Consider the following 27,107-nt stretch of genomic DNA (forward strand, 5'->3'; position numbering starts at 1 on the left):
AACACCCAAATTGATTAATACATCAATGTATTCGTCCTTGCTGTTGTAGCAGTCCATAGAACAGAAGCGATCAAACACTCGGAATAGAACGCTGTGAAAACCCCCTTTTTTCCCTAATGCCACAGTATCCAGTACCCTTCTTCATACACAACATCCAGATGAATCTGTTTTAGCAGGTCTGATGGTAGCTGGATCAAAGAAAAAAAAAATATACCCCTGGTTTCACAGACAAGGCTTAAACCTAGCTCCAAACTAAAATGCAAGTCTGAACTGCTTCAACTGAAAGAAATTTGCACTGACTGATCTTAAAATATACCAGTGCCTTTGTTTTGTCTCAAGATGCACACCAGTAGTTTTTTTTTCCTCTAAGGCACGTTATAAAAATTACTTAAATGTCCTAATTGAACTATGGCCTAATCCTGTTTTAGTCTAAGCCCTGTCTGTGAAACCAGGCCATAAAATAACAGATGACATAACCATTTTAAATGAGAAATTACAACGAAACCTTTAATCTTTATTTAAGTTTATTTACCTGTTTGTAAGCACAGTGCAGTGTTAATGGTCAAACTGTATATTTACAATGTTAAAGTGGCTGACAACAATAAATATTCTTATTAGGAAAAAAACAGCCTAATTTTTGAACTGTCAAAAAAGCCACTTCCTTTCCAAGTATCTATCAATTATTAGGGTTAGTTGTTGCAGCGCTCATTGCATGATTTTTTATTACTATTATAATTTCCACTGGCAATGTTTTTAATAGATTTTTACATGATATCATGTGTTTTACATTTTATATTGTTTGTTAACCTACTGTACTTCAACTGAGCCTGTATATATTTAAGGAAAGGAAAGCCAAAGACGTAACGTGTGGGCAAGTGTAGAGATCCATACTCGGAATTTGTGCTCTGCATTTAACCCATCCAAGTGCACACACATACACGGGTGAGTAGTGAACACACACCCGGAGCAGTGGGCAGGTGTTTTTTTTTTTGCTGCGGTGCCCAGGGAGCAGTTGGGGGTTCAGTGCTCAAGGGTCTCCCCTCAGTCATGGTATTGAAGGTGGAAGAGAGTACTGTACATTCACTCCCTCCACCTACTATCCTACTATGGTACCAAGACTCAAACCTGTGATCTTTGGGTTATAAGTCTGATTCAGTAACAATTAGGCCACAATTGCCCAAACCTTCAACTTTTTCAACTGTGCCTTGAAGGAGACCTTAAAAAAAAAAAAAAAAAAAAAAAGAGAGAAAGAGAGAGAGAGAGAGAGAGAGAGAGAGAGAGAGAGAGAGAGAGAGAGATTTACAAAGTGCTAAATGCCATCACTTTAAGTTTATATAATTTAATAAAACTGATGTGATTGTCAATGTAAATTTCATATAAACTCACCATGAGCACAAAGACAACAATTAATGGAGAACCCCTGCATTGGAATGCCCTGGGTAATGTTTGCAGGCAAGCAATAAATAAATAAATACAATGTAATTGAATACATAATATGTAATTGAATTAAATAAATACAATGTACAATGAATATGCCAAATAATATGTGATGAATCAAAAACTTACTGGAAGATCTTTACAGGATAACTCCATCCAATGTCCAGGACAAAATGATCTGAGCAACCCTCCTATTAAACATACCCAAAAACACAAAGGTCAGTAACATTAGGCAACTGTAAATGAATCTTAAGTAGTAACAGTACTACAGTATGTGTTTTAAGGGAAAGAGTTTTACATTGTCTCTGTTATTAAAATTATGAATATTACAACTTCAGCTTCAACTTCAGAAATGACAACATATCATTTAATACACTTCAGACTTCATCATTCCCATAAGAACCACCAAGACACAAAAAAATAAATGGGAAAAAAAAAAAAAAAAAAAAACAAACACACAACACTGAATGATTTAGAACAGAACCACCACACAGCAGCTGAGAACATTTAAAAAAAATAACTGTTCAACTGGTATTTCCGAACATGAACTACTGAACTTATATGTAAAAGACCTGTACACTTGACTGTATCTGCCATCACTTAAACCATTCTTGTATAGCAAATAAAAAAAATAAAAAATAAAAAAATAAACACATTGAATCATCAAAAATGTTTTAATTATGACTTACACAAACCATCCAGTGTTACTTGCTCCATGATGGAAATAGAATGCAGTCTTTTGCAAAAACATCAACCTGTCATAAAAATATAATACAAACAACAGTAAAATTGTGCACAATGTATATTTTGTAAGAAATGTATCTACAAAATTACAAAATATGTTATATGTTTAACTGGATATTATTAGCAGTAACAGTATATATTACAAATGTATTTTAGTATTATTATTATTACTATTTTTTACATACTCTTCTCTCTCATATATCGAAAGCCTGTGGAATATGTTTGCACTACACATTCTATATGTATTTATACATTTCTTTTTGTTGTAGTTGTTATGGTTGTTGTTTGCCTCTATTTTCTGTTACGCTATTTAATGCATTGCGTTCTGGGCTCGTCTGCTTGCCTATACAGAGTTGATCCTTTTAATATCACATAATGCCTTTCTTATGGCGCGTTCATATCTGCTGGTATATCGTTTGACAACAGTAAGGTTTATACTGAATTTAGTCAGTATCATCTTAGTCCGTTTTGCCACATTAAGCGTTTGCTGGGCAAGTATAAAAGTGAAAGTTTGCGCATTGTGTTCATGGCCATATGCTTGCCTTGAAGTACATCAAATTAATAAACTATATAAGAATAATAATTATTAGACTAATAAAAATGTAGCTTTAAACTCTTGAGTTAGCCTGTTTTGTTTTGGATTAATAATAATAATAATAATAATAATAATAATAATAAACACCCAAGTTTTCACTCAACTAAATGAATGAACTGGGCTGCGTTTCCTCAACGTTAACATATTACATTACAGCCTCCATAATTCTTATATAGAAGGTGCTAACGTTACAGCGTTTAAATGGCTGTTTCACAAAGTTTTCAATTTTTCTTCAAACAGTTTTATACATACAAGACTAACAGTTAACTCGACTAAAGTGCCATCGGGTGTCGTCTCAAAGATTTCAGACGTCTGGTCTTACTCATAAGAAACAACCTGCTATCTCACGGCCAAGTTCATTAACAGGCTAATTTAACCCACTTGAAAGTTTCGTAAACCTGAAATATTCGCGAAATCCTGTCGACCCACATGTTATCATCCTTGATAGTAACTCTTTTATTGCCAAGAAAAAGCACGTAGGGGTCTATTAGGATCAGGTGGATTCAATCATCACAAATGGTCCCCCTGTACTGCAGCAGAGAGCTTCCGGTGTACTAAAACGCGCTTTGTTCAAAAAAACTTTAATTTTTCGATTTGGTTTTGTTGACTTTTTAATATCTGCATTTGAAAGACGTTTAATGAAAACAAAATTGAAAATATGAATGAAATTCGTTTTTGTGTTCCCGAGAAAATGTAAATATTGCATAAACCAATCATTTGTTTGTTTGTTTGTTTGTTTTGAAAACAAAAACGAGAAAACCAATTATACGTACTTATAAGTACTTGGTACACGGACGGACCGTTAACTTAGGCATTACTAGAATTTTGTAGCATAATGTTTTATTGCATTGTTTTTTTTTTTTTTTTGTTTTTTTTTTTTTTTTTTTTTTTTTTTTTGTTTTGTTTTGTTTTGTTTTGTTTTGTTTTTCTGTTGTGCGCCAATTTGGTCTTGTGAGTCTGTCTACAAAAGTAATGTCATGAGTGGTTGACGTACTCATAAATAATTTTTTTAACTAAAAAAATTCTTTTAACTTGTAAAACAAAATGAAACGTTTAATTTCATTATATTTAACATAAGCTTTTGATGGTTTAATGTTTTATTAAAGAAGAGTTTCACAAAATGATTTGGCAAAATCACTGATTACTCGTTAATCTTCCTGTAAACATATCTGTCACATAACCTGCTTTCTGGAATACCCCCTGGTCAGTCTTCTTGAGGTCCAAATGAGAGTTCGATGTTCAAAATTTAAAGTTCATTTCAACACTTATACTAGTATACAAGATGACTACACATTCCTTTAGTTTAACTGAGTGATGATTGAGTATTAATTTACAACACCTTTTGGCAAAAGAGAGTCAAATATGGCAAAGAGAGGATTGCAAAAAATATTACATTACTACAACAGTAAAAGATGTAAAGAAATCAAAACGTTCATTTAGGGTGGATTGGAAAAACAAAGAACTGAATTTTTTTCAATGGTTTCAAGCTAATGCTCTGCTTTCATCATAGAGAACATCATGTGAAAGGCTTGGTCTGTTTTTGGACGGCCAGTTAATTCCCAATATTGTTGAAAGATTTTTTAAGTTGAGCTACAACATATGGTAAAAAGGGAAATAACTAAACAAAAAATTGGTCTGACAAATACATTCATTCAATCAGTTTATTTAACATGTTGATTTAAAAACATAATTTAGACAGTGTTTCAAGCAGCATGTACAGTTTGCTTGAAGGCACATTCACATGAAAATAATCATGATTAAATATTTTGCTTGTCTAATCTTTAAGTTTAAGTTTAATCTTTAAAAGTTGGTCAAGAGAGTAAATAGCTTGGTCAAACAAAGGACCAGCTTCCAGTTTTGGGGCTCATGAAAATGATAAATAATATAGTTAAAATATAATAATTACTATTGAAAAAGATTACATTATGGTGGCAAACTAGTAATTCACTGAATAAACCATTTCAGTGAAATAAAGCAGATCAATTGTTGGTTCATAAACATCCCAGATGGATAAGTTTTTTTTTTTTACACTGGGACAAAAGGTTTACAGGTCCAAGGGTCCTTGGGTTGTAACTCGATTTAATCCACTACTTTGCTTTATGTATTTATTTATTTATTTATTTATTTTAGAATAATCAAAATGACAAACACCAGAACGCACACTCCTCTCACAGAGAGTATCCGTGGTAATAATTCTGCAGCCAGGTGGTGTCAGAGTCACAAGTAAACCATGTCTGTAATCAGAGATGGCAAAAGTACACACATCCTTCACTCAAGTAGAAGTACAAATACTCATGTTTAAAAATACTCTGGTAAAAGTAGAAGTCCTGACTACACTTTTTTACTTAAGTTAAAGTAAAGAAGTATGGGCTCTGTACTAAAGTAAAAAGTTCCCATTACTTATACCTGTTTTAGTGTCACGCTGGGAACTGGACCTCATGTCATATTGTCACATAAATACAAAATAACTTACTTTTAAAATGTTGTTAGCTAATGAATGTATCAATGCTGAACATCTACATTGTAGAACAGGGCAGGACTGGGACAAAATTTCAGGATGGTAAATCTCCAGGCATTTTTTACTACAAATTTACAGTAAAAGGTTTTTTTTTGGCTACAAATTTCATGGTTAGGCTATGGTTAGTGTGGCAAAGTATTTGTACTTCGTTACTTCCCATCTCTGTCTGTAATGAGGAAACACATTTACAGTACTTCCCCCAAGTGCAATGAAGTCTTGTAAAACTGCTTTGTAACAATATGCTTATTTCCATTATTCAGTTATTTAAAATAAATGCAAGCAGAGTAATTGTTATTATAGTATTGTTTTTATGGATGTATAGTAAAGATGTTTAAATGATAACAAACTGACCAGTTTGGTTAATGTATTGTCCAGGTGAGCAGGATTTATGTCTCGTGGCCTTTGGACAGCTGAGTCTATACAATAATATCCTGGCAGAGGTTCACACACTGTACAAAAACGATTCCAAAAAACTTGGGACACTGTACAAATTGTGAATAAAATCTGAATGCAATGATGTGGAAGTTCCAAATTTCAATATTTTATTCAGTATAGAACATAGATGACATGTCAAATGTTTAAACTGAGAAAATGTATCATTTTAAGGGAAAAATAAGTTGATTTTAAATTTCATGGTATCAACACATTTCAAAAAAGTTGGGACAAGGCCATGTTTACCACTGTGAGGCATCCCCTCTTCTTTTTACAACAGTCTGCAAACGTCTGGGGACTGAGGAGACAAGTTGCTCAAGTTTAGGAATAGGAATGTTGTCCCATTCTTGTCTAATACAGGCTTCTAGCTGCTCAACTGTCTTAGGTCTTCTTTGTCGCATCTTCCTCTTTATGATGCGCCAAATGTTTTCTGTGGGTGAAAGATCTGGACTGTAGGCTGACCATTTCAGTACCTGGATCCTTCTTCTACGCAGCCATGATGTTGTAATTGATGCAGTATGTGGTCTGGCATTGTCATGTTGGAAAATGCAAGGTCTTCCCTGAAAGAGACGACGTCTGGATGGGAGCATATGTTGTTCTAGAACTTGGATATACCTTTCAGCATTGATGGTGCCTTTCCAGATGTGTAAGCTGCCCATGCCATACGCACTCATGCAACCCCATACCATCAGAGATGCAGGCTTCTGAACTGAGCGCTGATAACAACTTGGGTTGTCCTTGTCCTCTTTAGTCCGGATGACATGGCGTCCCAGTTTTCCAAAAAGAACTTCAGATTTTGATTCGTCTGACCACAGAACAGTTTTCCACTTTGCCACAGTCCATTTTAAATGAGCCTTGGCCCAGAGAAAATGCCTGCACTTCTGGATCATGTTTAAATATGGCTTCTTTTTTGACCTATAGACTTTTAGCCGGCAACAGCGGATGGCACGGTGGATTGTATTCACCGACAATGTTTTCTGGAAGTATTCCTGAGCACATATTGTGATTTCCATTATAGTAGCATTCCTGTTTGTGATGTAGTGCCGTCTAAGGGCCCGAAGATCATGGGCATCCAGTATGGTTTTCCGGCCTTGACCCTTACGCACAGAGATTATTCCAGATTCTCTGAATCTGTGGATGATATTATGCACTGTAGATGGTGATAACTTCAAACTCTTTGCAATTTTTCACTGAGAAACTCCTTTCTGATATTGCTCCACTATTTTTTGGCACAGCATTGGGGAAATTGGTGATCCTCTGCCCATCTTGACCTCTAAAAGACACTGCAACTCTGAGAGGCTTTTTTTATACCCAGTCATGTTGCCAATTGACCTAATAAGTGGAAAATTGGTCCTCCAGCTGTTCCTTATATGTACATTTGACTTTTCCAGCCTCTTATTGCTACCTGTCCCAACTTTTTTGAAATGTGTAGCTGTCTTGAAATCCAAAATGAGCCAATATTTGGCCTGAAATTTCAAAATGTCTCACTTTCAGCATTTGATATGTTATTTATCTTATATTGTAAATAAAATATACGTTTATGAGATTTGTAAATTATTGCATTTTGTACAGTGTCCCAACTTTTTTGGAATCGGGTTTGTATTTGATATTAATGTACATTCCTGCCATACTCGTAGTCCATTCCACTCCACTGATAATTGTGTGGAATAAATAATCAAAATAATAAAATAATCAGACTAAAATAAGACTATAATATTGGTTATTGACTGATTGTTTACTTTATGCCTATTTTCAGGAACTGCATGAACATGTGTTTATACAGGTCTGCTTCTGCTAAACAACTTAAGTTGTGAATATTCAAATCAAAATTAAAGAGAAATAAATCAAGTAATCTAATCACTAGACTGGAGTCATGCATGCTGGAGTCATAATGCAGTGATGGATAACACACTCAAAACACATTCAAATTTTCACTATAGATCACTATTGGACCAGTGATTCTAGCCTCCATGTGCCATGTTCCATGTCCATGTGCCAACAAATTTTGGAAGGGAGATCCCTTTGCTGAGACAGCTCTTTTAACATTTAACAATCAGTGTTTTCAATTAGGGAGACAAAATGTGTATTTTTGGGGAGCTTCCTGGGACATGGTTATGATAGGAAAAGCATCATATAACCCCATTATCTGATCTAATCTGCATCTATGGTGGTTATGAGTAAAGGACAGTCTTATGTAGGACCGGTATCACACATCGGGCAACACTCTCTATTAATTTCATATAACATTCTCATATCTATACTGAACAGTGAAAAGTTGGTAAGTAAAGTGCTGTAAAGTTTTGAAATAGTCAATCTCTTAAGTCAATATTGTTGCGATTTATCGTGCAGCCCTAAAAATGAGGATGTTGTCATGTTGGTGGTAATATCAGTGTCCCAATGTAGTGAGCCAGGATCCCATACTGGCCTTACCAATGCCCAAATTTGTCTAAACGATTATTCACGAGATACGAAGCTGAAAAGCACCCAATGACAACATCAGTTGTAACTGTCAGGGGAAGTCAAAGAAGCTCATCATATGAAAGATGATCAGTTAGGGTGCTTTTTTGTTATTAATGTTCCTAATATCTAAGTCACTTTGAATAAAAGTACTTGCTAAATTAGCACATGAAAATGTTAATGAAAGAGCAGGAGTGTGTTCCAGAAAGCAAGGTTAACTTGACTGATTAACCCAAAACTTTCTTACTCCTGGTGTTCTGTGTTACACCTCTTTCCAAAACCACGTCTGCCAGTCAGTTCAGGCAAAGATTGTCTTATTACTGGGAGATGAGAGGGTCTGTTATTACTTACCACTGGAAGAAGCATAACGGCTAACTTGGATCATGTGAGGCACCTTATCGTACAATGGCAGTGACATCAGTGGCAGGTGGTTCTACAACAATCAGTTACAGTTTACAGTTACAGTAAGAGTGTGAATTTTCACTGCAATTTAAGATTAGGGAAGGAGACAACAGGGCTTTTTTTTTTTTTTAATGCATGTCATAGAGGAGAGGTTTCATTACGCTGAATAAGCAGCTTTTTTGAGGAAATAGCTTATCATTTAATGAATCAACAACCTGTTCGCTAATTTTCAACATGTTTTACACTAAACAAACTTTAGCTGAGAAGCATATGTAGATTTTACCTTGATAAAAATGCTACAATGTAAGGCGGAATATGGAATGTCTCAACAGGTAGGACTCATTTACAGCATTATTACCAGCAAATTTGTGTCACATACAGATATGTAATATTTTACTCTTTTACTGTGCAACGTTAACTGTAACTGTCGCAGAATTGTGAAGGTTGGCAACTGATGTTACTGCCATTGTAATATTGGTGGAGGTGCCTCACATGTTCCAAGTTAGCCATTACACTTTTTCCAATGGTAAATAATACAGTAAAACAGGGGAGACAGAGCTTATATAGTCTTAAAAGAGTTTATAATTTTAATGATGCAAACACAAAGTTTGAACTTGGTGATAGTTCTTATTGCATGAACTGCTGTAATGAGAACATAGGCCTAAACAACATTCATAAAAACTGAAAAAATATGAAAAACATAAACAATTTCTCTATATGAAAACAGCTAAAATAATAAAACACTTAAAAACAGCTCATAGAGTAACAACATGCTGAAACTTTATGCAACAAATAATCATAAAACATCACAAAAACTGTTGACTCTTATGCCCTTTTAATACAGTGAATATTAATATATCATGCAAAAATCAACTTTACTACATACTTTATATTTAAGAAAATGTGCAAAATTACCATTAAAAAATCCAAATGAACAGATATAAAAAGATTAAACACTCACTGGCATCACATGCATTACAGGTAAAGCAATCTGTGTAGCCACTGAGTTCATCAATGAAAGTTAGTGGAGGACATGGAACACAAGTTGTGCTGGTGTCATCTGTGCAGTGCCAATAAACATGGTTTCCTAAAATGGCAGCACATGTTTGTTTGAACTTGTCTTAGTAATTTATAGCTTTTTAACATTTTTGAATGTTAAGTATTACAACAAAAAATGACACTTTTTTATTTTTAATTTAAGATTTAGTTTATTCTAAAATGCATAGATTATTCCAATTCAGAAAACATGATTTTCTTTTGCTAACAGTATTTTCTAATTCATATATTTAGGTTTACCCAAAAATTACAAATATGTTTTTATTCATATATTCTGTCACCGATGGAGTTTTGGCTCTTTGCCACTGTCGCCTCTGGCTTGCTTCGTTGGGGACACACTTAATTTTCAAACGATATCATATACTATTTGAACTGAACTGAGCTGAATAATGATATTATTGAATTCAATGATGAACTGCCTTTAACTGAAAATTGAGTGTTTACGGTTGCCCTTTTGCATTATTGATGCACTATTTCCTATTACTGTACAGCTGCTTTGTCACAATTTTGTATTGTTAAACGCGGCATATAAATAAAGGTGACTTGACTTGACTTGACTAGAATGAACCTACATTTCTGGGAAGTGCTCAAAGTTCAAGAAACACCTATGTAACACAGTCGATAATCATATAAGATTTCTTACTTTATGAAAACAGCTGAACATGGATTAACTGGAAACAACTACGTGAGTGGAGGAGATAGGTAAATCACTTTCACTTTAGAAATGAATCAAAACGAAGGAAATCAAGAAATAGCATTATCATAGTATCACAGTGATTCAAAAACAAAATGGAGATCTATAGCCTTTACTGGTCGATATTTGTCAACTGCCTTAAAAATGGCAGTTTTGTGATATGCCATTTGGAGTTTAAACCTGCAGGTCACGCGTTTTCCTCAATAATAAAACTTTCAAACCACTTACCAGCAGATATAGGGCTAATACCACTTCTTCTACTGTCACAAAACATTAGTCTTTTCATAGTGGAGAACAAAAGGGTGCGCGTCCAACTAATATGCAAATACAAATATCTAATAAGCCTATTCAGTCATAATAATAATAATTAAATGAAATAGAAACCTCAAACTCCTTTGAAAGGTTATGATGTGTCATCACTAAAGTATACTAAATCAGTTGCAGGTGAGCATGTACTTTGTGTTATTAAAAAGAGGCTGATTTAATATAATTTCCAAAAATGAATACATTTAATAAATCTATAAAAAATATTTGACACAAAACTAATTTAACATACTGGGTTTTTTTTTTTTTAAAAAAAGTGTTTTAGAATGTGAATAATATACAATATACAGTTTTGTAATACAGTTATTCTTGCTCACATTCATATTGCTGCTACATATTTCTTTTTTAAAAGCTTGGAAAACACAATACTTCATAAGAAAATCCTAAGTGCCCCTCGTTTTTGTTTTTTTCCAAGGAGTTTTTGTTGGGCTAGCTGCTGGACTTCAGACATGAAAACTCCTTCATGTGGATTGAGTTGAAACTGTTGTTAGGGCTTGTGCTTCCACTCTGTTTACTTAATATTTTTTCGGCCACCAACAGCTGAAAACACAGTGAAGAAAAGCATTACTTTTCAGAATGCATAAACACAAATAATGTTTTGCATTGCTATTTCACTGTCAAAATATTAATTCATAATTAAAATCTAATATTATGCCATTGAAGTTTCTCATCTTGTACATTAGCTGATATGGATATGCCTATATCTATATGACTTTCTTTACTCTCACCTTTTGACATGGCTTTTTCATTTAAATACTTTTCTGTTTCCTTTCAATAAAAACAAACGTTTTTAATTTTTTTAAATAAATTTTGTTATTTAAATCTTTGTAAATATTTGTTTTATTTCTTTATCTTTAATGTGAAAAGAGAGTTTTCAATATACCTGTATTCGTGTATGAATAGAAGGAAGAGAAAATTATTAGTGATTTAATTAATAATATGCATCACTATATTTTTGCTAATTGCAGTGCACAGTGTATACAAATAACTGTTAATGAGTCCCAGTTGCCCAACTATATTAACAGTAAATCAGTTGTATATTATTTAATATGGTCAAATTTTTACCATGGGTCTAGGTCTCATTCTGCAAAAATATTTTTATCAAATTTCATAATGCTTACCAGAATTTTGAGATTGCTTCTTTTTCCAAATAACTGTGACAATGCTTATAACTGCAATTAATATTAAAACAACTATAACACTAAGAGCAAAGGATGCTGCTGCAGTATAGGGAACTGCACATTCAGTATCAGATGAATATGTTCCTGGATTTGTTTCTGTAGATCCCATGTCCTCACATCTGTGAATGAAAACCAGGATAAGATGAAAAATTATGATCAACAGCAAACATAGACAGCATATGTAAGCACTTACTTTGTATGAGGTAAACAGGATGAGAAAGATCCATTTGAATATGTATCACCTGTACAGTCAGCACATATAGTATCTGTGGAGCCAGTACCTGCAGAGACAGTCAGTATTGTGATTATCAGTGTGTTTCATGCACTGTCCATGTGTATTTATATCATAGATTTGAATTATTTACCTGCTTGTTTGATGTATTGTCCAGGACTACATTCCAAATGTTGCACAGCTAAAATACAGCTGCCTTTCATTTTGTTAATGCAGTAGAATTTCTCCAGTGGCTCACAAACAGTATCTGATGACTGAGTACATGCTTTGTTTACTCTTAAACCTTGGCCTAAGATGGAAATGAGTCAGTAAAAACAATCATGCGTTAAGTTATGTGTTTTTAGCAGATACGTTTTAGATATATACACTACAGTTGCATCTCATGCAACTTACATTATATTAATTTAAGGGATGTTTCATGTTTGCTGGGGCAACTAATCATTTGTATTAACAGACCTGATTCTTCACCATCAAGCTAGTTTATGCTAAAGTCTATAACAAATTACACATTTAGATAAACCGATATAAAGTGGAAACACTCACTTGCATCACACACAGTACAGGGAAAGCATTTCATGAGGCCATTGGGTTCATCACTAAAAGTAAATTCAGGGCATGGAGCACAAGTTGTGCTGGTATCATCTGTACAGTCCCAATGAACATGGTTCCCTACAGATGCAGTACATGTCTGTTTGAGATAGGCCTACTTGATAGAGGAACAATTTTTGTATTATTCTAAAGAGGGGTATTTCAAAGTTCTTTTCATAATTAATTGTTGTGTACATAATGTATAGACATTTTTGGGGGCAGTCATACCAGGAGAACACATGGGGCAGCACTGATTGTTTATCTCATATTCAGCACGTCCACATCCACAAGCAGAAAGTTCATAGTTAAGAAGAACAATCACAAGAACAACAGTAATACTTAAAGTGATCATGGTAACATAAATCTCAGCTGAGTTTACTTAATGTGTTAATGTGACTACAGAGAAAACATTTGTCACATGTCATTGGTACTGTGCTGTTTTCACATTAGTCCTGTGACAGTAGTTGCATGGTCTGATGGGTGCCTTAAAAGAGAGAGCGAGAGAGACACATGTTCAAGGTTCAGATCACCTCTGCACAATATTCTTGCAGGTATATCTTCAACTATGAGAACAAATTCTAAAGTAAAAATAATAATAATAATAAAACGGTATCAAAAATGTCCGTGACCTCTAATAACAAAGAGGCATGTTTACACCTGGTAGCGTCATGCGTTTTTACTGATCAGAAAGCTGATTTCCTAAAATGGGGGCGCTATATGCACATTTAAAGGAGTTCGTGTCAACAAAAGCAACAGATATATTTTAATAATCATCAGCTAATTTTAAGATCATCACCGCTTAAGAAGAGAAGGGTATCGGCACTCACTACTTTTAATTAAGACGATCGTGTGTTGCCTCTGACTTACACTTTTATTGTAAGGATTTGTAAGAATCTATCTGCATCTGAGCGATTTTGAGATACTGAGCTTTAAAGTTTGTGCATTTCATATACTTTTTTAAAAAATAAAAAAAAGTCCCAAAATGTAAACAACTTTTTAAAAATCACATAATGAGTTGTCACAGAATAAGAATATGTGAATAACTCGATTTTGACTAAAAAGATAGAACGTTATAATTCCAAGGTTATGAAAATTTGTACGGTAGCGCGTGTAGTCATTATTTAGTATGGCAGGTCACACCTTAATAACAACTTACCAGCCCAATAGCCTGGTTATTCACAATCACAGAACCAATGTAGACATTTCTTGCGTCGTCATTCAAGTCCAGTTTTGCTTTCATATTTTTGCTTTCACATGTTTGGGTTGCCAAGTTGCGGTCAAGCCATCCGCGGTTTGATAAAACACATCAGGTGAGCTTTTAGAATATTGATTCTTCAACACATATAGTGAAAATTCACTACTGTAATTTACAAAGTATTATTAATTATTAAGTTATTTTAACACTAAGAATGGTTGCTACATCAGTAAGGGGATTTCCACATTCAGTATCAGATGTGTTCCTGGATTTGTTTCAGGAAGTCACATTGCTTCACATCTGTGAAAGAAAATCAGGATTAAACTTGTTTAAAAAAATTGATCTACACTACCCAAAAACAGCACAAAGTCTTGTATTTTGTGTGCAGGGGCGGATCTACCGGGGCAACTGCCACCCTAAGAAAAAGTTGTGCCACCCCACCTGCCACCCCAGAATTATCACCAATAAAATATGCACGATGGTGCACGCGCACGCAGCGCGCCCAATGTATTCGACTTCATTAATCAATGACTCTTATGAACCGGTTCGTTTTAAATCAAAAACACAAAGCGCGGCCCAGTTCACTAACGTATTTGTTCGTGAATCAGATAATTACTGCTTCTCAGCTAACTCAGAAGTCCTCTGAGAAATCTAATCCCGTCTGGATATGTCTGAGATTCATCGCGTAATTGTTTGGTGATCCGATTCTCTGACCGCTCGCTCGACACGTTCATCGTGGTTATAGGCCTTTTTTCTGTATCCGACGAAATAGTAATAGCATGACATCAATAAGAAGATGCCGATCACGGAAACGAATAGCAGAGTTAGGTAAGCATCTGGTCATATTGCAGTTTTCTCGATTGTTAACACAATGTAACTGATGTTAGTTGGCTTATATTCCCAAACCATTCATTCAGTGCTAAAAGACACAAAGACATATTTCTCAAAAAGTTTAACAATAAGTTAAACATTAAGTAGCAAAACTGATGACACACCAATCAGAATCTCTGCATCCAACAATGGAGAGAGGAGAGAAATGAACGAATCATTTACATGGGTATTATAATTACACACACAGTATAATTATAGTACAGTACCAGTATATTAGATGATGGTAATTTCACTATTCTATATGTACAGTAAACTGTAGTACATGCTGTACACCTTTAGACGTGTGACTGTCAAATTTTATTTGTAACCATTTTTTTTTATGTGTAGTCTACTGCATTTTTGCAGAACTGAGAAATGACTACCTAGAGATATAGTCTTGTGTCAGGAGACCAAATAGTACTGTATACTGTAATGAAATGTAGCCAAATGTGCAGAGGATGCTGAATTTAATTTTTAATTTTTTTTTTTTTACTGTACTGCATTGTGGTGCATACCGCGTTCATATACAGTTCTTTGTTATTTTAACTTTTCTAGTGCTTTTCATCTGCTGCAAGATTACTTTACAGTAGTACAATGAAAATAATTTTTCCCAAATGTTAATTGCTCAATCTGTAATTTAATTTATGTTGTATACTGTAATAGACATTGAGTTGCAAATGAATTCCTAAAACTTTTTTGTTAGTGTTATTGATCTCATGAGTGTTCACTGGGCAGGAAAGTCATCGTTGTATTTGAACTGTGTGTAATCATTTAACAATACCTGTAATAAATAGATTGAAATTAATAAATTTATGCTGGCTTGCATTAAGACTTGTTTAAAAACATAAATAGTTTGGTCAGTTACATGTTCTAGATGTTTGTTAAAGTGTTGCCAGTTGGTTGCTAGGATTTTCTGGGTGGTTGCTAGGCTCTTGCTATGCAGTTGCTGAGGTGTTGATATTTATGGTTGATTGTATGTCATGAGTGATTACAGACATTCCCACCTGTTAATAACAGAAAATCAAACATTGTTTCCAAAACTGATCCAGTTTCAGTGCTTTGATATTATAATTTGATATTATAATATTTCTTTCTAATGTTGAGAAATTAACATCTTAAACTTGCACTAAAACGTGATTTATACCATCTAAGTAGTAATTTAATAGAATCACATGTCTTCTTTAGTGATACAAGCTCAGAAACATTTACTGTATAACCAGTTTTTTTTTTTTTATATATATTGTTTATTGACTTGGTGCCATGATGGACATTGAAATGTTGTTATTTATTTTTATTTTTAAACAGTATAGATGATTACTTAATGGTAATGCAATATTTGTGAACTGTGTATGTCAGACTATAAATCCACAAAAACTATGCATGGGGGCTTTCTTTGGAGTTGCCACCCCTCATAGACCCCATGCCACCCTTTGCCAAAAATTATTTTCTAGATCCGCCCCTGCTGTACAGTCAGCATATCTGCAGAGTAGGGTGACCACCTGGCAATAGATCTGTTGCGGGACATAGATGTGATTTTGCGGGACAATGCGGGACACGTGTGAGATAGATATATTTTCTACTGTTATGCTATGTAACTACTGCTTACATCAGTAGTTGTCATATACGCCAATTTATATTTCTGACCGCGCACATGCAAACGACAAAAAGCGCGTCTTTTTTATTGAAAGTTAAGAGATCCACCTGTGCGTGCGCATTTTTACGCGCTCCCCCTAGACATTAGTCATTAAAATAACGCCATAGAAACCACATCAAACGAACTATTAAAATAAGAAAAAAGTGGTAAGAAAGTGTTTTTTAACTGGTATTTATTAGTGTTTTTTCGTGTGCGCTCGACCATTTCTGTTGGTAGTGCTGGATCACTTGACGGGGTCCGCAAATCCTTCGCGCAAAAAATTACGCTGCAAAAAGATTAAATAAAAAGCTTTCTAAAAAAAAAAAAAAAAAAAAAAAAAAAAAAGGCAAAAGAATGGATGTTTTCTTAATATGATCAAACCAAAAACCAACAGGCTGATGAAAATGCGGGACATTTTCTCAATATGCGACGTGCGGGACAAGGGAATGCTGTCACCACCCTACTGCAGAGGCAGTCAACGTATAAATAGGCTACTATTGTGTTTGTCTTGTCTAAAAAAATCTCCATTTCGTCTATTGTGACAGTAGCACATAATAACAGATACATGTTTAATGCCAACCCAGTCTCCTATATTTACATACATTTTTATAATTTATCTGCTTGTTTGATATATTGTCCATGGGCTACATCTCAAAATGTTGCAGCTTAAATGCAGCTGCTTTTCTTTATTGCAATTATTGCAATTAATTGTTGTAGCCAGGGTAGGCCTACAGAATGAGGGAAGATTAACAGGAATTGCTGGAGACTGCAAGAGAGATTGCTGAAGTACAGAAGCTTACAGACTATCCACACAGGTGATCAGTACAGGTAAGCAGTCTATTTCCAAGTCATAGGTATGAAATGAAGAGTGGTGGGTGCTTATATATACCTGGTTGATTCACTAGTGATTGGATTAGTGACTTGTGCGGGTTGTTAACTCAAGTGAGTGTGGCAGAAGAGCTGGGCAAATTTGTTACAAATTACAGTACAGAGAAAATATTTCAAGAAGCCACTGGGGTCAGTGATTCAATGAGCCATTCATAAAAACAGTCCTAAATGAATCAGCTGCCTTGAACAAATCATTTGAATTAATGACTTACTGACTCGATTATTAAGACTTGCCATCACCTACTAGCAGTTTCAGTTTCCTGTTTAAAAGTAGGTGTAACGGCTCCTGAAGGTTTTCTTCTGATTAAAAGAATCACGCTTCAACTGATGTCTTAACGTTTATTATCTTCTTGCAAAGAGCAAGCATCGGCGTCATCGCCATCTTGATACTTTCGACACCACTTGAACATCGTGACACCCTTTGGATATCATTGACATCTTTACATCTTTACGTCATGACACCGTGAAAAACTGAAACAAATAAATAACATTCAGATATATGAGTGTGTTCCTGTTTCTGAACCAACATCAATACACATAGTGCGTTATTATAAATTAACAGATGAAATCTAAAGAATAAACAACATACCGTGTGCGCCTTCTAATCAGAAATCCAGGAGACATTAATGTATGTATTTCCTACAACAAATAATCATGCAGCTCTCAGCGTGTGTACACTTCTTGTGAATCTGATACTAATGTGTCCAGCTAGATCATGTGACAAATTCAACTAACGTTGCACATTTCACCTGTAGGTGTCACTATTAACCCAGTTTCATAATACTCAAATACAATTTTCAAATAAACACTGACAATAAATTGTACACCATTTGTGTACTAAATACCTTTTTACAAAATAAATGACTGAAATAATTAAAAGAAAATACAACGTTTTCTGTGACAGCTACAGTAGGCCAGTTAATTCCACCCCCACCCCCCCACCCACCCATTATGTAAATACATTTAAATTTAGTTTAATAAATGTGAGGTCATTATCAGGGCTATTTAAAATCAGTTTTTGGGCTGAGCTCCTATCTGGAGGATTGTCTAGAACAGCATCACAAACACTAATCTTTAGTATCATAGCTCTCAGCAGCTTTTCCACGAGACAGTAAAGTCTCTGCGCTGACACAGTAAAACCCAACACACACATGAGAAAGATGCACAACTTTAACCTTGATTTAACACCTCTGAACCCACTACCTGATGATCACTCACCTGATGAACAGGCAGAAGAGACTAAGATTTCAAACACAAATCTCTCCACTGGATGGTGCACTTTATCCATGATCACCACTACAACAACTTCAGCCTCAGTCTGCTTAGTATTTATGGACACAAATGTTATTATATTGTTGTTTCAGTGTCTTGACACAATGCAGCATGTCTTAAATGTACTGATTTAAATCTGGATGGCATGACATTCTGTCAATGTAAAATTTAAACACTCGTATTTACTAAATACAAGTGTTTAAATCATCCTTCTATTCAACACTAACTCTACCTATTTTCTCTCTTATTTCTATTTTCCCACTCCATGATTAATAAAGCAGTAATGCATTGTTACTGCTGCGTTACAGCGTTAACATCAATCTTAAAAACATTATCTGCACAGATACATTGTATTTCTTTATTTTCTGAAAGATACCAGATGGATAAATCTCTCTGACATAGAGAATGAGGTGAATGGCCACTTCCAAAAACTCAGAATATCAGCCACGACTGTAAATGACCAATATAAGCTGAATACTCACAATGGCATTATTTGAAAAATGTACAAATGAACCATATTGAAATAGATGCAACAACCTTTAATGAATTGGACCGTCTCACCTATTTTTATTTATTTCGTTTTTATTGCAAAATATATAATACATAATCAGGGCAAATGTATTTTTTGACAACATACATCAACAACAAAACAAATGTATCCACCTTTTTCCTCAACGCAGAAGTCTATGGGTGAGACTTCTGGTTCATTATCTGCTATAGGGAAACAGAGAAAAATAACAACATGCAGCAAACAGTAAAACTGTTTTCTCAACAAACCAGTGTGCTCATAATTAAGATAATACATTGAAATAATATGATAAGACACACAAATTTGCAATATCAAGCAGCAAAAGAAGCTGTTTTGTACAGCTAAATATAGCTGGACATGGATCAGACCAGAAGCCATACCTGTAAAATTTACAAATGGGTCTCACTCTTACGAAAGAAAAAAAAATGGTAAGAAAAAGATGGATACAGAACATTACAAAACATTTACGTACACAGACAGTGAAAAGCACAATAATAAGGTTAACATTTAGGCCTCCTCTCTATACTGGTGTATTCACTGCGTTTCTCAGAAACGATCTCCATCCACACTACACAAAACGAAAACGCATATCACATGACCATTTATAATGAGCATGATGTTATTGTTTACACAGTCACCAAGGATACATGCTATCATTTTCAAAATTCTCAATTTACACTGAAACACAACCGCAGAGTTTTCACACTAAAACAGGGTCTGTAGCATTTTCAAGTCTCAGTTTTTCGAGAGAGACGGAGTAGCGTAAACGACAGATGTAACCGCAGCAAAAGATTTGCACTTTAAAATGAAAATGCACTAGTGTAAACGTAGCCTAAAACACAGCTGCAGACCAATCAGAATTGAGGACTGGAACTAATCATTTTATGACAGTGATGAGGACAGAAAGAAATATGCTCACTTCTTCTCGAAAACTAGTTATGATTAAAGCAATAAGCCCCAAGAAGCCGTGGTTTACAGTGAATTTATAACAGCGAAGGGGCGTTAGGCACGTGAAACATAACTTCACGGGGCTTATTGCTTTTATAATACAAAATAAATAAAGTGTTATTGTGTTAATAAAACATTATTCTTCGCCAAACAATGAGCGCATTTACATGCACGTTCTTGAGCCGAAAATGCCCATGGTCATGTAAACGCGGTAACCCGTTTTCTTTTATCAGAATAAGGTCATAAACAGCGTAAGTATAAACCGATCCACAAAGGTAGTTTTTTGCCTCTTAACCCAATTTCGCATGGCATGTAAAAAGCAATAACACGCTTTCTTTCGGCTTATTGAAGTGTGCATGTGTGAGGAACGCATCATTAGTGCAGATTAATGCACATCTACACAGAGAAAATGTTTTGCAGTAAACAAGGAAACATATTACAAAAGCAAACTCTTTCATGATTCAGAAAATTATAAAAGTGTTCTCATCTCATGCAGCAGAAGTAAAAGTGGTTCAGTCAAAACGCTGCATTTATAACTGCATGAGAAGACAATATGAGCTGCAAGTTTCGCGCTAACATGTTACAAGCTTTTTTAAAATCACAACTGACAAACACATGGAAGTCTGATACACAAATGATTATGTTTTGACATCACTAAAGGTAAATAACCTGATTTATTAATAAAGTCATGTAAACGCAGCTTACTTGCATTGTCAGGTTATTGATATGCATGTAAACGGGGAAACCTGGTTATTTTAATAAGCTGATATTTGTGAGTTATCAGCTTACTGGTGTGCATGTAAATGTGCTCATTGTAGTTCCTCAGAAACAGCTGTGTCTGTAACAAAGTGATTGCCGAGCAACACACAGACATACACAAAGGTGTATGTTTGTAGAGTAATTTACAACAGCTTTGAATACGGCTAAACCAATCAGAAACAAGGACCGAAACTATCTGTTTTATAAATAGAAGATATGGGGGCTGCCTCCAAAAGCTCTGAAATGCTGCCTAGGGAGGTCAGCATTTTAAGGCGGCAAGGCATCAAGGCACATCCTAAACTTAGCCCTTACTATAATACAAAAACAGTTTTTGTACAGCGATGTACTAGTTTGTTGTACAGTGTCAAAAAAATAATGTTAGACTTATGTGCGCATGCTCAGTAGCTAGACCATGTATCCTTCGCTGCCTTCATATTCCCACAATCTTGTGAGCGTCATATAGGCTATATAAATAAAAATAATCTGCTGAAATTAAACATGTTACTTTATAATAGAACTAGCATACCTTGAATAAGTAATGTTTGGGTTTATCAGCCGAGAGTTCAGGGTTAACCTTGCTTTTTGGAATACACCCCTGTTCTGCATTAATATTTGCATCAGTGCTTTTACTTTTTAAGCGAAAAATAGCTGCCATTCTCAGTTATCTTCTCCGATGCACAGACCTTCAGAGGGCAATGACACTGAGCTCTTTATGTACTATTAAAGCGGTTATACATAACTGTATAAGATCATTTTTCTCCATAATATAACATAAATAACATAAATATTAGGTAACCTAGCAACGACGTCACGCTACACTGCATCTGAACCCTGTCCGAAACTGTTCTCGGATTTGCCTCCGCAGCCTTCGAAGTCATTGCCTGACAGGCTTTCGGACGCAGCCATCACCATATACATACATCACATTACACACAGCAAAGGGTGTTCTTGTAAAGATACTTTGTAATAATTTCTTTAAAATGTCATCACAGATTAAGGGTATTAGGGTAATATAACTGCAGTTCAGAAGTATTACTAAACAAAATAAAAGGACAGAGGAACACAATCATCTAAGGAAACAAGAACCATCAAGCATTGCTTCATTAAACGTTTTAGAATTTGCGCTCATTTGTTAATTGTTGGCTGGCATATTGTTATGGAAATTATGCTTGTCTTTTGAACAGTTTAAATGAACTATTTTTGTACATGTTACTTTGTACATGTACATTGATATCAAAACATTTATTCAGGGTGGGGAGGAAAAAACGGAACTGAAATGTTTTTAACTTGCTTTCACGTTAGGGACTTAACATCATGCAACAGCACTGGTTTGTTTTTGGGAAAGTTGTGAATTCCCACAGTCGTGCTGTTGGATGTTTTATAACAATACTTCTTTTCTGTTTAAAACAACAAGGAGTTGTTTTAAACAGTATTGGTCCGAGTGGTCTGATCCACATCTTGAGGAGGAGTAACTTCATATGCTGCACTGTAAGGCTTTTTTTTTCTCTGTATAATAATAATAATTGCAATTATGACAATCACCACAAATACAAACACAGATGGAATCACAATCTGTAAATAAGGTGTTCCATTACTGCATTCAACATCAGATGTCTCAGTTCCTGCTTTGACTGTTGTTTTCCCAAGAGATTCACACCTGTTAAAAAAGTGGTACTCATGTTAAACTACAAATAGGCCTAAATTGCTTGAGAGAAAAGAGTAAAATTTAACCACAAAATGTGGGGCCGGTTGCACCAGCTAGACGTAAAGAAGCTGGGTGTAAGCCTTACACTGGGCTTTGCAACGTCCAACTTTAGGATAAATATTTACACCTGTTGCACCAGCTAAAACTACGACCAGGCGCAACTACACCTGGCGTAGACGATGCGCGTCCATGCAAACACACACTTCCGCAGTGATAGCTGAGACGACACACACGCTGCAATGGCTACAACTACTAATATAAAACTGAATTGCTCAAGACATCATAACAAGTGAAGCCACCACAAAATAATTTCCGAAATATTTCCTAATGTCCACGTTTTTGTATTTGAAGTCTCCCTGCACATTCCCATGACATATTTCTTCAGACTAACACTAAAAATAAAGACAAGTTAAGTAAAATATAATGAACGTAATACAATGCTTCTCTTTAGAGTTATTTTTTTTCTTGCTATTGAGTTTATGTACAACAAATGTCTTTCCTGAGGTAAATGTGAATTTACATGACAATTGTGCATTTTAGCCTCTTGACATCTTTCTGTGGCTGAAACACCACATTTATAAATTGTAGAGTTTATGATAGAATTGACAGAATTTGAAAGCTAATACTTTATTTCTGCTTAAAAAGTAAGCACAAAACCTACTGCGATTATTGGATGGCAGGAATGCTGTAAATGATGAGACGAATTAAAGACGTTAAGTATTTCCAATCATTTATACTGTCCCAGCAAGATGTTGAATAGAAATATTAAGGGAATACTTTATATACCATTATCAGCATGGTAAAGTAGATTCGTATCTCGTTGTCTCTGAGAGAATTTGTGCCGTTAATACAGTGTAAGCCGTAGTTTCTTTTTTACTTTCACTTTTATAATTCTTGCGCAAAGTTTGCGCGTTGCTTGCATGTGTTGCTTGACCCCTCCCTATAATAATTGTTTATAGGCCACATTATCCTACCCGAAAATACCATAAATGTTGGCATCTGCAGTAAGTATTTAAAAACTAATCATGTCCAAACAAATCGTGACTTTTCACTTTACGCCTACCTTTGACTAGGCGTAAGATTTAGTTTCAGACGTAGCACTACGCCGAGATGGTGCAACGGGTATAAATTCTACGCACAACTTAAAGCGCATTTTACGTCCAGCCTAGTCTTACAACCGGGCGTACGCCCAGCTGGTGCGACCGGCCCCTGGTCATCTGGTGTAAAATTATAAAACAACACATGTACAAAATGCATTTTAAGAATGTGTGAAGACTCATTGTTGTAAAATAATGGTACTTACTTTGTATGCAATTTGCAGAATGTGCCATCTGAATATGAACCAGCAGGACAGTCATCACATACAGTATCGCTAAATTCTGTTCCTATAGAAACACACGCAGAAATAGACAATATCAGTACTTGAGTTTTAACTCCATGAGCAATGACTGGTCCAAAGGCAGTGACTGGTCTCACATTAGGTAGTGAAATCATTATTCAGTATAGCATCTGGCACACAAAATGAATAATAACATAAGCAACTAATAATTTCATAATCGTAACTAAATAGATTTTTGGGTGGTTTTGTCAGGTGCTGTCAGTCACAAGCAAACACTGTCTGTCATGAGGGTCTTCTGGTATAATCATATCTGGAACATTTGGAACAATATGCAAACTGACACGAGTTATTGTTCTCGGACATCATCTCAACCTGTCAGTTTTTGTGAATGTATAATAAACCTGTTTGAGTTATAACAGACTGACCGGTTTGGTTGACGTACTGTCCAGGTGAGCAGGTTGAATGTTTCATCGCCTTTTTACAGTTGGAGAGCAAGTCTATACAGTAAAAACCTGACAGAGGTTCACACACTGTATTTGATATCGGCGTACATGCCTGCTTTACTCTCAGCCCATTACCTTTGACAAGAAAGGAAACAAATCCGTCAATTTTTAGTCACAATATATTTGTTACAATATATTTGAAACATGGCAATAAACAAGGCTAACAAGAAGGTAAATACATTGTTACTCACTTGAATCACAGACAAAACATGACAGACATTCTGTGAGTCCATTTGGAGCATCAGTGTAGGTCATCGCAGGACATGAATCACATGTTGTGCTTGTGTTTTCATCACAGTGTTTCTTAACTCGCTTTCCTAGACAATATTAATAATTACAAACACAATACTTTTACATGTCTTTTCTAAAGAACAATCTGTACATATATTTACGCATTTTTATAAGCTTTATTTATTGTACATCTGTATATTTATGTCAGTTGTGTGATAATAAATACATAAATACATTTTTAAGTATTTTTGTGTACTTCTGGAGCTTTCTCAAACATGTTTGGCAACCACCTAATACTACATCTGTGAAATAAATGACTTAAATGGGTATATAATGAAAAACCAAAATGTCCCTTGACATTGTTAAATAAAATTATTATATAAATGTATATAAATAGATTTCAACAACCTGGCCAGCCAACTTATGCAAAAAAAAATTACTTTTACTACCTGCTCCTGCTAGCCCACCAAAAAATAGAAATACCCAAGCGGCTGATGTCTATATTTAACAAGGCTCTGATTAAACCTAAAAGACTGTTTCATAAGCATATTACAGACCATTCTAAGCCTGGCACCATGTGACAAATGATTAAAAAAAATCAAATTTGATATCTTTAAATCTGACCTCATAGATGTGTTGTGGTAATGAGTGAAGGATCACACATACCTGGATCACACATGGGGCAACACTCTCTATTAATTTCATATTCTGCATTATTGCATGTTGCCATACAAAGGAGAGGTAGTAATGCTGACAGATAAATGAATGTACAGCATATGTACATCTCAAGGAACTAAAAGAATCATCACTGGTCCAGAGAAGATCAAACTTTTTTCTTATGAAGCTGAAAAAGAAATTCATGTTAGATGGCTTTAAAAAAAAATAGAAACTGAAAGAACCTACAAACTTTCTGTTTAATAACATGCCCTCAGTTACACCAGATAGGCGTTAAAACAATGTTTCTTTTCTATACCCGCAACCATGTGTCATCAATTTCATGCTCTCCACTGAAAACATAGAATAGAATAACTGCATAAATATACATTACTTGCTCCTTTCTCTCTATTGTGAGAGAAAACTGTGTATTTCATTTTTGCACAAGAGCTATGAGATTATTGAGGTATTATCTCTTTCAATCCTGCAAGCAAGATTTTCATTACTGCTTTCATTACTACTGGTTAAAATACGCAGGTTACAGATTTAATTTTTGATTGTATGTAAAACCGCGTATTGTAAGGCAGGGCCGGTGAAACAAGTCATCCCAAAAATCAGAAATAACAAACTGTCCCCGCAATATTTGAAATCTCTGCACTGCTCTGCTGCACTCCATTATGCATCCCTCTGCTGTTCGATGACCAAAAAAAAAAAAAAAAAAAAATAAAAGAAAGAAAGAAAAAGTGATAAGGCAGGGCTAGAGCTCACAGAAGCAAAACTAGAATATAGACCTCGATGGAGACAGGAAGTGAAGCAGAATTTGAATTCGGACGTGCCTTGATGGCTTCCTGCCTTGAAATGCTTTTTAGAGCTTTCGGACGCAGCCCTAGAATTACTCCAATAATTTCCTTTACTTGTTTGTACTTCATTAAACAAATCAGTTTTAATTTATGCTCCATAATTTATGAGGAAATGTTCAAGACATGGTTACGGCTTTGCTGTTAGCGATTTCTTCACAAGTGGAAATATTTACCTGGTTTATGTTTCCCTTGCCATTCTCGTTTGATGAAAGTAATAGTGGTCGAGCACTTTTGTATCTGATTTGAGTTCGCCTAAATGCACTGCATGAGAACTGCTGCTACTGTCCATATAGATAGATTTTTAAAAGTTTAGCAAAACCTACATTAGATTATTTTCAAATCTGGCGCAACTGACTTTACACACGCAGAACCAATGAAATTCTTCTTCTTCTTCTTCTTGAAATTTTATTGGCCGTTGACAAACAACAAATGGTGTATTTCCGCCACCAACTGATATGCAGTTTGAATCAAAATGACTTACTCCCTCCCCTTTTTTTATTTCATATATTTTTTATATTCTCTCCCACAAATTAGTTAATTTAAGGAACTGAAAAATAAAACCATAGCATTCATATTTCGAGTTATTTTATAAAACATATCTCGGTATAAATTGCATTTTTATTTTTTTCTAAATTTTATTAGCATCCTTTCCGTACTCCTGGTGGTTCAACCTGTAGCATCGTAGCTCTGTACCAAACTACATAAAACAGACGCTTCCTTATTATACAAACATTTAAAAATCAATTTCACATTCACAGTTTTTAAAATTCGTGAAATTAAGCATATTCGATTTCTTTAAGATGTGACAATGATGCCAATGATTTGGCTTTTTATCCAAAATTTTTAGAGCCCGATTATACAGCATTTAAATTTTTCTAATTAAAGAATCATTAGTTTGAGACCACACTGTAAGACAATATGAAATACGATACAAAATCATTGCAACAATAATATTCGCAATAACATATTGGTTTACTGAATAATTAAGTAAATATAATTCTTTGACTTACATTTGTACATTGGCTACTGTCAGGTGTAACAGACGACGACATTTTTGTCCT

The 27,107-nt window shown here is 34.8% G+C and overlaps 1 protein-coding gene across 2 annotated transcripts; it reads right to left on the reverse strand.

The window, feature by feature from the left end:
- Positions 1 to 11,056: 11,056 nt before the first annotated feature.
- LOC127169822 (tumor necrosis factor receptor superfamily member 14-like) lies at positions 11,057 to 27,107 on the reverse strand. 2 transcript variants are annotated; one of them, XM_051117461.1, is made up of 9 exons: positions 25,199 to 27,107; positions 24,493 to 24,618; positions 24,227 to 24,376; positions 12,889 to 12,933; positions 12,616 to 12,741; positions 12,206 to 12,361; positions 12,034 to 12,121; positions 11,781 to 11,959; positions 11,057 to 11,199 (listed from the first exon to the last, which is right to left on the reverse strand). In XM_051117461.1, the coding sequence occupies exons 1-9, from the start codon at positions 25,314 to 25,316 to the stop codon at positions 11,171 to 11,173; spliced, it is 1,017 nt and encodes a 338-aa protein (XP_050973418.1). In that variant the 5' UTR covers positions 25,317 to 27,107; the 3' UTR covers positions 11,057 to 11,170. The 2 variants fall into 2 exon arrangements, with proteins under 2 accessions (XP_050973418.1, XP_050973417.1); XM_051117460.1 differs by lacking the exons at positions 24,227 to 24,376; positions 24,493 to 24,618; positions 25,199 to 27,107 and adding an exon at positions 13,817 to 14,163 and having other exon boundaries at positions 12,889 to 13,144.

This window comes from Labeo rohita, chromosome 8 (genome assembly GCF_022985175.1).
Source record: "Labeo rohita strain BAU-BD-2019 chromosome 8, IGBB_LRoh.1.0, whole genome shotgun sequence".
NCBI lineage: Eukaryota > Metazoa > Chordata > Actinopteri > Cypriniformes > Cyprinidae > Labeo > Labeo rohita.

Excerpts from the sequence above, each read along its gene's own strand:
- LOC127169822 (XM_051117461.1), bottom strand. The coding sequence starts at position 25,316 with ATGTACATATGCTGTACATTCATTTATCTGTCAGCATTACTACCTCTC. Across the intron at positions 12,934-24,226 it reads TGGACAGTACGTCAACCAAA|CTGAATATGAGATAAACAAT; the intron begins CCGGTCAGTCTG and ends GATGTGGACGTG. Across the intron at positions 11,960-12,033 it reads TCCTGTTTACCTCATACAAA|ATGTGAGGACATGGGATCTA; the intron begins GTAAGTGCTTAC and ends TTTCATTCACAG.